The sequence below is a fragment of the Dermacentor albipictus genome, chromosome 1, assembly GCF_038994185.2.
Source record: "Dermacentor albipictus isolate Rhodes 1998 colony chromosome 1, USDA_Dalb.pri_finalv2, whole genome shotgun sequence".
In the NCBI taxonomy this organism is placed as follows: domain Eukaryota; kingdom Metazoa; phylum Arthropoda; class Arachnida; order Ixodida; family Ixodidae; genus Dermacentor; species Dermacentor albipictus.
This window is the reverse complement of record NC_091821.1, coordinates 86362691-86375822: the sequence shown is the minus strand read 5'-3', so window position 1 is coordinate 86375822 and position 13132 is coordinate 86362691. Positions and strand designations below refer to the sequence as shown.

Sequence of the window (13132 nt, the reverse complement as noted above, 5' to 3'; positions counted from 1 at the left end):
CCAGCCATCGCTGAAGTGTGGATCTGAAAAAAAAAAAAAAAACTGAAACTATTACACGTTCTTTTCTTTTTCTGTCACTCGCCAACAATCCGTATTAAACCAACATTTCTAAAATTTTAACTTCAATAAAGAACAGCTAGCTCTAACCAGCGCAGCCATAAATCGTTTTCTTTCTCCTGCCGGCGTCGGCTTCCATAGATCATGCAAACAACTTGTTGGCAACGCTGCTCTGTTATCAAGTTTCGTTTTTCAACATGGCTGCTTCCTAGTTTGCGGACGGCGTTAAGGTTGAATAGAACGTCCATTTTACCGGCGTGTGGAGTTTTTACAAAACGATAGTCGTAATGAAATTTTATCGTGAACCTATTGTGTGCGTGTCACTTGTGTGTATTTGGCTTAGTTTAGGATGGCGATGTGAAGGACTTGAACCCGTCACAGTGTCTACGGTAATTGCAGTAGGTGCTGGTTTAGGCGTTTCAGTGATGTACGCCGGGTGGAACGCTCTTAAATGCAAAAGTTCTGAGTGCTGCGCGGCTCCTTGGGTGACTGACAACGTCAAGGGTATGGCTGTTTGTGATCACTGTCTTACTGTTTTCTCCTGGGGTTAACATCACACTCAGCCACGTTAATAATGTAGTTCCAGTGAGATGCATGCATAGCTGGCACAGGATTATTGAGGTTCTATTTAAGGAAGCTTGCTTCCTGGCACTGCCATTATTCGAAATTTAAGCAGTGCTCGTCAAATGATTCGTATATGTCTGAACTGTCCGAGACACTCATCTGCTGAATTTCGTTGTCTTGTTGAATTGATCCAAGCTATTATAGGTATGTTTACTCGAGTGTTCGGCGAAGTGCACGCGGCTGGAGCATGAGTACTGTGTCGTCGTTATAGCTTTTCTTGTTCTGCACACGTACTAAATTGGCAGTCGGACACACCTCTCTGCATCCACTCATAATGACACGTTTTAAATGGACAAAGCATTTTGAGTTGGCGCTTATCTCACGACACCGATCGCTAACTGATATAACGCTGGAAGCTCGAAACTTGCTTTTCGTATTAGAATCTGCACGCTATGAAGTACAGATAGTGTTAAAGTCAACTCCCCCTTTTGATTTTCTTCTTTTGTTGTAGTAAGCACGGCTCCTTGTTTATATATAGCAATTGCATTGCTGGTTAAGACGGTTGTTATAGCAAAGTGTTCAGCAGTTTTATTTTTAAGTGCACTATTGGCTCTGAAGCTTGATTAATGTCATCACACATTCAGTATGTTGCTTCGGTTATATCAGTAATATCTATTAAACATGAAAAGCATTAGTGCGAAAAATGTGTTTGCACTAAAACACAGTGTAATGATTAAGATTATTGGCTAGTTATAAGTTATTCCTTCGCAATTGTCATAATGATAAATTCATTCATGGTATGGCATGAAAGCCACAGGACATGCAACCTGTGCCACAGGGGCTTGCGCACATAATGCAGGTTGCATGATGCTTGCACGTAGGCACGGAATAAGTAGTTAAGCAAGCAAATATGCTTGGAGAAAAAAAAAGTCAGAAAAGACGAAATGGAAGAAAGGGACCTTTTGTAGCTAGCAGACTAATAAGACAAAGTTTGCATAACTCAAAAATGACAGACTGAATTAGTTTGGCATGCTGCAGCTAGTAAGCATCAAACCTTTTGACTGTAAGTGACTTTTGATGTCTAGCTTCATTGAACTTATTGGCACTTTAATTGCATCTTGCAGTGAGATGTATGTCGTTGAAGACCAGTCCTAACACTTGAACGTTTCTGCAAGATGTGAGTGCGCTGAAGAATGTAATACATAGACGCTGCCTCTTTGTGTCAGCTTTGCATTGGCATTCCATGCAGGGTTCAATAATCCTCATGTTAAGGGCAGCATTCACACCTGATGGTTTAGTTCTCCACAGGAACTTTTTTTTTTTTCAGCAGATGCACTGTGCTTACATGCTCACTGCCAAAAGAGTGGGAACCTTCATGATTAAAGATATTGAATGCTGACTTGGCATTCCATTATATCATTTTCCTTTTCTTTATTTCTTGTGTGTTGCACAGTTTTAATGACCACACTTGCACATGTTGCTCTGGGTTGTAGCTCTTTAGAGAATGTCTTAAGGATTTCATGTGGCCTGCAGGTTCTACATAGTACGTTCCTGCTCAACATGCATGTGCAGGAGCTTCGGAAGTGTTCTTCAAGTGGGGAGGGGGCTGGTTTAGACCCCTGCTGAGGGTTGGGGCGCTGTGGTGTGCTCTGTTTTATGCAGAGTCTTGCGAAAATTCAATTAAGTTGCTTCTATGCGACGTGTAGTGGTTCCATGCATTGGATGACTGACACGTGGTCGGCTTCTAGGAAAGGAGGCAGTGCATACAAGGTTACTACGCAGATTTTTATGCTCAGTTTAAGCGGGCAACGATCCTTTGTGCAGTGATCACACAGTTGGCGTGGATATTCAATCTGTCCTGCATAAGCATAATGGAAGCTGAAAGTTGAGGAATATGGGGGATGATTCTGGCCTCGCTCCCGAGCACTGGTAGGGGCTCAAGCCCCTCCTGCCCACCCCCCACCCCCATCTACTTCCGAAGCCCCCTGTGCGTATGTACATTAGTATGCTAATACAATACTATTTATTCTGTCCTGCTAATTTTATGCTTCGTTTACTATATCTTGACAAGGAGTGGACAAGGGTAAGATGTGTGCATGAACTATGAGGTAGTTTATGGTGGACTCTGTAAAAAGGTGTATCTAAGGCAACTGCTCCAAGAAAGATCAATAGACTGTACCATTTTATTTGGCACTTACTGTACTGTGAAAATTGCTTGGATTATGGAAATAGTTCGTGAACCTTGGTGACATTGCTTTGCTATTTTTAATATCAGGGGGTTGACTGGCACACTCCTCTGGAGGCAGTCTTGAGTTGAACACATTGTCCTAAGATGTTGCTACTAGCACTCTGTCACTGCTGACATCACAAGCAGCAGCTCTCTGGGCTACTGCTTGTAACTGGTGTATACTTACCGCAAGTGCATAGAGCTGTAGACTTGCCCCAAATCCATAGAGGGCCTTCGAGCCATCAGAATAGAAATATATCCACTTGTACAAAGAAGGACTTTCAGCCACTGTAGCGGCACACAAGTTTTGCAAATGCATTAATGGAAGGACAGTGACGTTCAATTGCATACCCTTTCACTAATGATTAGACTAGATACTTGTATTGTTATGAACATGACATTGCCTGCAGGTGGATTGAAGAGCCATCAAGACATCAGGAAAAGAATCAACTGTTGTCACTAAATAGTGACTGTAAATCATGACCGTGAAGTGAGCATAAGTCTTTAAAACCAAAAAAGCAAAGGGCAATTGGAAGTGTTAATTGCAGGAGAACAGTCATCTTATATTGTTCATATTCATGATAAAGAAAAAAGAAGCGGATAAAGTTGAAGAGAGAACGGTTTATTTGCACCAGAAGGGAGAGGACAGTTTGTGATCTTGGGAAATGAATCTGACTACTCCACATGCACAAAAAAGGTAGGGTTAACGAAAGAAACGGAAACGAATGAAGTGCATCCTTTAGCTCAATATCCATCCACAGAGCTGTTTCTTGCAGCAAATAATAACATGTGTTGTTCCTATATGAAACCATATGCAAATATGTGTATGTACAAACACATGTGCTCATTCATATTGCTACGTGCTACTCGAAGGTGACGATGTGGACCCTTGGATTTAGTGAGACATGCCAATAAGCTGCCACTGCGTGATCTGATGACGATGACGTGTCTTGCTTCATGTCAGCTGGCTGGCTTCTATCTTGGCCAATGCTTACTACCCCTGTAAATATGCTCTGTAAATAGTTTTGCTACTGTGCTTCCACATAACAATATATTTGTTACTTCAGTCAAAAGCAGTTTGTGCCCCCACCTATTCTTGTATGCATCTTATGTATTTAGTGAGTAACTGATATTTACGTTGACACATAAATTATGCTGTGTAATTTCGGTGTCTTTCAATATAAGTCTGCACAATTACAAGTCCACAATCCTTGTGACATTTAGGGAGTTCTCGAAAGCCCAGATTGTGCATTGCTGTGTGCTGTGGTCTAGCAGCTCTAGTAAAAGTTTTCAACAGGTATTCCTACTGATGCCATCTGGTTCCAATGTTAATTGTTTCTAAAACACATTTTTTTTTTGTTGCTGAAGCCAGTTGTATATGATCCCAGTAAGTGGCGTGGCGCACAAATCCATGCCCCAGCACCGCCTCTCTCTGGGTAACACAGATCTTGAAGGCTGTGCTTTTCCATGTTGCATGTGGCGGAAGTGATTGTGGGAGCTGGAAACATGTCATAGGCACTACATTTTGTGCAACACTTATAGGGTCTCACTTGCTGGTTCCATTTGAGACATGGCTACTGGCCCCAGCTGTATATGGTTAACTGGTTCTGGTTGCGAAGTGGAACCAGTCACAAATGGTGCACTATCCCACCACAATTCAATTTTCCTTTTATTCACGGGTACACGAAAGCTCATTTCAACGGTTCTTATACAGCAGGTCTTTAGTGTGGCACTGAAATGGCAGGACAGAAGGAATTTCGGAAGAACATCGCTCCTGTTTGCGTACACAATTTGCAACCTGAGCAAGACAACTGGTTCCTGGTTCAGTGGAGTACTGCTGGCATATTTAGAGGGCGATTCTTTGTCACTAGTGCAGCACTGTAAGTACCACTCCACCAGTTCTACCACTCCACTACTGTCTAAGCATCCAAGCCATGTCCACGCAGTGTGTGGCAAAACAAGGTGTACTGAACTCGACTGGCTTCATTACAGTCGCAGTCACAAGCACATCTGGTTGTCAATGCAACATTGTTTGCTAATATGTCCATGACATATCCTTAACAGTCAACTGGTTCCAGTTAACTGTCATTGTGCACCATATGACTTTTAACTAGTCCAACTAAAGCCAGATTTGTTACCAACTGGGCCCAGAAAAGAAATTTCACTTGGGCAGGGCCATAGATTACTCAGAGATGGTGATCTTTTGGATAATGTACACATATGACAGCAAAGAATGCGAGTGTAATTCTATAAGTTTTCGGCCTGGAATCTAGAACTTGCAACAATTTCAATATGGCCACCTCAGGCACACAGTGCCATGTATAGGAGGCCAGTGTACGAGTTTCAACTCGGCACACGTGTATGTCAATAGCAGGTGCTCGCTTGATAAATAGAAGGCAACCTAAGTGGTGATAATGTCAAAGATTGAATACCGAGCCATTTCTTAAGTTCCTCACCAAAGAAGGGGTTTCTCCACATATTAAACAATGTTTGTATGGCATCTACATGGAAGCTTCCCCTTCGTATTCACCGGGAAAGAGTGGGCTAAACAGTTTTGCTTAGGAAGAGAGAGCATTGAGGATGAGTCCCACAGTGATTAGCCCATGGAGATGATGGAAGGAATTGTCTCTCTCAGTGAGGAAGTGCTGACCAACAGGAGGCTGAAATTGAAAGAAGTCGTGACACGTGTGGAAATCTTTGTAATGGCCGTGTCCTGAATAATTCATGAAAAACTTCACATGACAAAAGTCAGTGCAAGTAGGTGCCCCGAATCCTTTCTTCTGTGCAGAAGGAGCATCGTGTGACCTGTTTGCTGAAGTTCTTAGAGCTTTGCTGTGGGAGTGAGAGAAAAGTGCTGGAGTCTGTTGTCACCAAGGATGAAACCATGGTCCTTTACTATGATCCCCTTTCCAAAAGGGAATCCGTGGAATGGTGCAAACCAGAAGTGCCACCAAGAAAAGCCAAGGTGACTCGGCAAGAAGATCATCGCAACAATCTTTTGGGATTGCTGTGGGACTTCCCTGATCTGCTTCAAGGAAAGGAATAACACCATGAACGCACAGTATTCCGCCTCACTTCTTCATGAACTGCATGATGCAATGAACGAGAAGAGGCAAGGGATTTTCTATCATGGCATCCGCCTGCTTCACGACAATGCTCCAGTTCACACGGCAAGCGTTGTGAAGGCTGCAGCAAAGGACTGTGGCTTCAAGAAAATTGAGCACCTGCCCTATAGCCCAGACCTGGTGCCCAGCGACTACCATCTCTTCTCAAAGCTGAAGAAAGGTTTTTGTGGCAGAAATTAGCTGCTGATGATGAAGTGAAGAATGCAGTCCATGGGCATTCTGAAGGCAAAGTCCAGCCTATTTTTTGAAGGGTATAGAAATGTTAGTTCAGAGGTGTGGAAAATGTGTTGAAGTGAAGGGCGCTTATATTAAAAAGTGACACAGTTGTTTAAATTCTGTCACCATTAGAAGTTAGGCCAGAAATTTATTGAATTAGTTCAACATTCGGTGTACTATATACATTGAAGGAGCATGTATATGTGCACATGCTATGTCACTTGTAGATTCTGGGTACAAGGTTTTGCATGCTAGCTTCATTCAAGGTCAAGTAATACATCACCATGCCCACTCTTCATTCTATATGGGGTGCTTAGGGGATGTGTGCTTGAGTCATTGGCAAACCTTGTAGTTGCACTTATGTGTGCACATGTCAGTCAGTTTCATATTACAGTCGGATGCTTCTATAATGAAGTGCTTGGGGCCTCCAAAATCATTCATTATACAGGTCACTTCATTGCAAATGTCGTGCTCTGCACATCTCGCAATAGATTCGGAACAGAATTATTCCTTCAATATGCAGGTTGTTTCTTTGTAGAGGCGCTCAACTGTAGTGCTTGTTAAAGGGTGGGTGGATGAGGACATGTCCTACTGTGACACCATAACTAACATGCCGAATATTATTTACGTTTGAGTGGGCTACAGCGAAAGCATGTCTAAAGCAGGTATACATGGCCAGTGTAGGGAAAATGCGGTGAACAGAGGGGGCTGCCTGTTTTAGACGCTGTGAACATCAGCATTCCTTAAAGATATCCTGAAATAATTTCTAGTGAACACAAAAGAATGACTGGGACCTGTTGGATACATCCCCATCTAATAAAGCTCTCTTCCAAAAATTTTATTGCAGAGTTATGTATAGAGGAGGTACATGTTATTAAAGTTTGCCTTCCTAGCAAGTCATGGCAGTCATCTTCAACTCTCATTCTTCAAGTCTGTGCCTACATTCTATAGGCGCTATGTCATCTGTAGCATGAGTGTTGTCTATTCCTAGTCAATTTGAACAACTGTGCTACTATGTTTCTTGCTACCTTAGGTATTTGTCATTGCCATTAATGAGGTGGTAGCAACCTTGGGGATAAGTCTGGGTGCAGTGTTTGCATGTTATGTCACATTATTTTCTCTTCCACACACTTACTCAAGAATCATGCATGGGCTAATTTATCAGTCTCCTTAGGGGAAAGATAAAATGCTGTGTTGGCAAGCCATAGCATGACAAATGGCAAGTAGACATGGAGGTTTTGCATTGTTATGAAATTGTTTAACCCATTTGTTTTCTTAAGTACTGAACCACAAGTTATGAGAGAAGCCCCTCTGTACTCCGTGGGCGAGCACCACCACACTGCTAATCTTTACCTTTGTTACTTATCTAATTCCCTCCACTTTATTTATCTTGGCCAACAGCTGCTCGTTTTTCTTACACACACATGAGCACTGAAATACATATGTGCACACATAAGCAGATTGCCATTCTCAAGCAGAACTGCACCATTGCTTTGGAGAATCATCAAATGACAACGTATTACAATGTTATTGAGAGCATTTGTGCATATCTATGTTGAATGTATTGCAGAAATTTCATGCAGGAAGCCAAGGAAGTCATTTGTATGAATGACATCACCCACTCATAGTACATAATATGGATTAGGGGAGTGTCACTTTGATTGACAAGAGATATGAAATCTTGAACATTTTTTGTATAAAACAGAGTTAATGTGTAGCATTTAAACTTGGCTATGGGCATTCCCAAGGACTTCCTCTACTAGATCAGCGCATTCATGTATGATCCAGCTATTCATGCACAGTGGTACTCGCACAAAACTTTTGTATATTGCTTTTGATTCTTTACATAGCTGCCAACTCTGTGACAATATGGGGGGCAGAATTTTTGTAATACAGAAGAAATTGTGAATTATATTCTCTTTAATGCAATTACTTCAAATTATGTGCCACAAGCAGCACGGCTTCATGGTGTACAGTATGTTAGCAAGTGCCTCTTGTTATATCACAAAAATCCACTTAAGGGTAATAATTGAGTGGTGAAGATAGCGCAATAACAGCTGTTTAGTTTGTACTGATTAATTTTATTCTGGGCAATGTGTCAGGATAATTGCATATTGACATTATTTGCCAAAACCTGTTTGTGTAGCAACACACTGTTTCTTGTAGGCATGCAATTTTCTGATCTGACACACTACAGACTTTTGACTTGCTTGAATGCTGACTGACACAATCTGACAATACTGACACAATACTGACTGACAAAATGTTGCATGTTGTAGTAGCAGTTATTACAAGTTTAACTTTGCAGCTAGAGTCATTGTGGTGATTTGTCTCTTCAAACAGGTCATTACCATGATATAGAAAATTAGATTATTGGGAACTCGGGTGTAATAGTTATGTGCGGCCATTCATACCTTCCATTAATTTTAGCAGTTAAGGGATTCTGTATATTAATGCCTTTTTGTAAGCAGGTGTGGCTATTTGTTCCATAGGCTATGTGTTCGTAGTGCATATGTGAAGGCAAATGTTTTATTAATATATTCTAGTCCTTCATGAGACAGCTCTTTGACATCTGTGTTGACACAATGTTCCCTGCTATTCTTAGTAAACAAATTTCCCAAATGCTACTACCCATACAGGTAATTAAAAAAAAGCTTGTTTTATAACTCATTTAAGGTACGTCTGCCAATTTATGATATTGGCCACCTGCTTCTGTCATCTAAAAAACTACCCCACATGTGTCTGTATTTTCTAGTTCTCTTGAACCATAGGCAAACTTAGTGGCCTTGTCTGTTTGTTTATATCAGCATTCACTAGACCTCCTTTAGCTTATGCTGTTAGACAGGCTAGTTAGTTGCCTGTTTTGGTGGTGTAGCGGCTTCAGCGTTGTGCTGCTAAGCCTGAGTGTGCAGGATCAAATCCCAGCCACTGCAGCTGCATTTCTGTGGGGGCAAAATGCAAAAACACCTGTGTACCATGCATTGGGTGCATATTAAAGAACCCCAGGGGGTCAAAATTAAACTGGAGTCACCCACTAAGGTGTGCCTCATGATCATGTTGTGTTGGCATGTCATACCCCAGAATCTAATTTTAATTTTAGCAAGTTAGTTGCTAAATTCATGATACATATTGTTTTTGTGGCTTCTTGCTGTTGTTTTTGCAGCCTGCTGTTTTGTGGTCCTGGGAATGTACAAAACTGGGAACCAGAATAGATCCATCCCCAGCTTTGACTGAACTGAGAGTGTTTCAGATCCAGGACAGTAACCTTTGTGTAGTGGTTAGGAAAATAATGGTGCACTTTTGGAAAAGTGGAATATGAAAGCTTGTAAACTTGTAGCCATCACCTGAAATCCAGAATTTTTCTTCTACTGCAGGTTTAGACAACCTGCTCAAATTTCGGCTGCATGGACAGCCACTAGTGCATCGTGCCATTGTGCGGGCTCTCAAGGACCACTTCCAGAACCCAGCACCCAAAAAAGCCCTGGTACTGTCATTTCATGGCTGGACAGGTGGTGGAAAAAATTATGCCAGCTCCATGATTGCAGAGGCACTTTACAAAGAGGGCATGAACAGCAAATATGTCAGCCTTTATGTCTCCACGAAGCACTTTCCTCACCAGGATGAGGTACCCAAATACAGAGTGAGTACGCCATCATGTCATGGCAGGTGTGACACTGTTGCTCAGGATTTTCTTGTGGAAGTGTGGTTGCTGTAAAGTATGCTTTGTGACAGGATCTCTCAAATAACACTTCAATAGCTTGGCTGTTCTAAGCCTAAATGTCAAGTGGACACTATTATAACTAAGAGCTGCAAAATAAAAAGAACAGTAAAGAGTGTTTGGAGAAACGCATGTTCCACAAAAACTGCTTGGACTAACTGGTTAACCATAGTTCAGTGAGCTGAAGGCAAAGGAAAAAAAAATTGCAGGAGGGTCATCAACACACAAGACATTCAGAAGCCATTGTTTTCATATTTCTTCTTGTGTGTGCTTGTTTCATCTGGCAGGCAAATGTGCTAGTCATTGCATTGGCTCCATTATAAATATAGTGAATGGCAATTTTGATTGTAATGTTAATGTGAAAGAAAAGTGAAAGTTATTGTTGTTTTTACATACTTTATGTAACACAGAAACAAAAAGAAAAGGGTGTGCCAAATTTACAAATAAAAAACAAAATTCTGAGAATTTATGCCTTAAACGGAAACACCTTTATAGTGGGTGAAAATATCTGCATGTTGTCAGCTGCTGTGCTGCAAGAACTTCACTGTGTTTAGTCTTGGAATGCTAGTGAGCATGCAAGGCTTGTACAGGTTGTTAAAAATGTCAGTAATGTTTACATACCCTTAGAAACACAGGTGTTTTCTACAGGATGTTTTTCTTTCTTTATTTATTTATTTATTTATTTATTCATTCATTCATTCATTCATTCATTCATTCATTCATTCATATTTTTAGAATCTGCCGAATTTTAAAATTTTGCCTGTGACAGATGGCATCATTGTTGTCCTTGAACTGGATTACTCGAAGTGGCAGACATTACTTGCTCGAGAAATCAAAATGCATAAGTGACTGACAATACTTATTAATTTAGTTCTTAATTACTTTACAGCACACATTGGAATTTATAAACTGTTACGAGCGCAAGTATGCAGGGGATAGGCAATTGGAAGGAATTCTGTGAATGGCACTAGTACCATCAAACTTGCTATAAAATGCACTATTGTTCCACTTACTTTTTTGACAAACCGCTGTTTGATGCATTGGAACACTCATTTATTTCTTTGCACACATTGAAAATTAATATCTTGAACAGCAGCAATTGAAGTGGGAGGTAAGGCACCAAGGCAACCTGTTAGTAAGCTCTCCCAACTAACAAAGGACCTAATAAAGAAAGGACAGAGAATGAAAGTGTCCAACTCAAGAGATCAGATAGAGTTCGCAGAACTGTCAACTAATCAACGAGGAGAAAATAAGGGATATTCGAAATTATATAACGTCAGAAAGACTGAGGAAGCAGTAAAAAATGGACGCAGCCTGAAAACAGTGAGAAGGAAACTTGACAGGACAAACCAAGATGTATGCACTAAAACATAGACAAGGTAATATCATCAGCAATCTCGGAGATATTGTAAAAGCAGAACAAGAATTCTATACTTACCTGTACAGTACCCAAAGCAGCCACGATACCTCCATTCAGAGTAGTAATGAACAGGTTACAGAGGCTACTTCTATAACTAGCAATGAAGTTAGAAGGGCCTTGCAAGACATGAAATGGGGAAAAGCGGCAGGAGAAGATGGACTACCAGTCGATTTAATCAAAGATGGTGGAGACGTAATGCTTGAAAAACTAGTGGCCCTTTATACAAACTGCCTATTGACTTCAAGGATCCCAGAGAACTGGAAGAATGCCAACATTATACTAATCTACAAAAAGGGAGACATTAAAAAATTGGAAATTATAGGCCCATTAGCTTACTTCCAATATTATGTAAAATATTCACCAAGATAATCTCCAATAGAATAAGATCAACTCTGGACTTTAGTCCGCCAAGGGAACAGGCAGGCTTCAGGAAGGGATACTCTACAATGGATCACATCCATGTCATCAATCAGGTAATCGAGAAATCTGCTGAGTACAATCAACCTCTCTATATGGCGTTCATAGATTATGAAAAGGCATTTGATTCAGTAGAAATACCAGCAGTCGTAGACGCATTACATAATCAAGGAGTACATGAGGCATACGTGAATATCTTCAAAAATATCTACAAAGATTCCACAGCTACCTTGATTCTCCACAAGAAAAATAGAAAGATACCTGTAGAGAAAGGGGTTAGGCAAGGAGACGCAATCTCTCCAATGCTATTCACTGCGTGCTTGGAAGAAGTATTCAAGCTATTAAACCAGGAAGGCTTAGGAGTAAGGATCAACGGCGAATATCTCGGCAACCTTAGATTTGAAGATGGCCTTGTCCTGTTCAGCAACACAGGGGATGAGATACAACAAATGATTGAGGACCTTAACAGAGAGAGTATAAGAGTGGGGTTGAAGATCAATATGCAAAAGACAAAGATAATGATCAATAGCCAGACAAGGGAACAAGAGTTCTGGATTGCCAGTCAGCCTCTGGAGTCTATGAAGGATTACATATACCTAGGTCAATTACTACTCACAGGGGACCCCGATTATGAGAAGGAAAGTCGCAGAAGAATAAAAATGGGTTGGAGCACATTCGGCAGACATTGTCAGATCCTGACTGGAAGCTTACCATTATCATTAAAGAGAAAGGTGTACAATCAATGCATTCTACCGGTGCTGACATATGGGACAGAAACTTGGAGACTGACAAAGAAGCTCAAAAAAAAGTTAAGGACCACGCAAAGAGCGATGGAACAAAGAATGTTAGGCATAACATTAAGAGACAGGAAGAGAGCAGTGTGGATCAGAGAGCAAACAGGGATAGCCGATATTCTAATGCACATTAAGAGAAAAAAAATGGAGCTGGGCAGGTCATGTAATGTGCAGGTTTGATAACCGTTCGACCATTAGGATTACAGAATGGGTACCAAGAGGAGGGAAGCGCAGTAGAGGAAGGCAGAAGACTAGGTGGTGCGATGAAATTAGGAAATTTGCGGGTGCTAGTTAGAATCGGTTGGCGCAGGACAGGGGTAATTGGAGATCGCAGGGAGAGGCTTTCAGGCTACAGTAGACATAAAATAAGCTGGTGATGATGATATATACTTGAATAGGAAAATATTTCATACTTACGTGCACACTTTAGTGTTTCACTTGGAAAGCTAATTGCCCTTTCAAAACTTCCTAGTGTCATGTTTTCGCAGCACCTATGTTTTGTGTAACTGTTAGGAGTGTTCTAATAGCAGTGAAATTTCCAAATTGAATGTGAATATTAGAGAAAAACAACATCCAAATGTAGAATGGTATGTA

The 13132-nt window shown here is 41.0% G+C and overlaps 1 protein-coding gene across 1 annotated transcript in view; it reads left to right on the top strand.

Annotated features, from left to right (window-relative positions):
• Nucleotides 1–228: 228 nt before the first annotated feature.
• The window catches only part of LOC135896238 (torsin-1A-like), a 38878-nt gene continuing 25974 nt past the window's right edge, over nt 229–13132 (top strand). Inside the window, exons 1-2 of the mRNA XM_065424598.1 lie at nt 229–561; nt 9564–9829. Of these exons, the coding sequence (XP_065280670.1) occupies nt 345–561; nt 9564–9829 (483 nt within the window). The 5' untranslated portion in view covers nt 229–344. The remainder of the gene's footprint in view (nt 562–9563; nt 9830–13132) is intronic.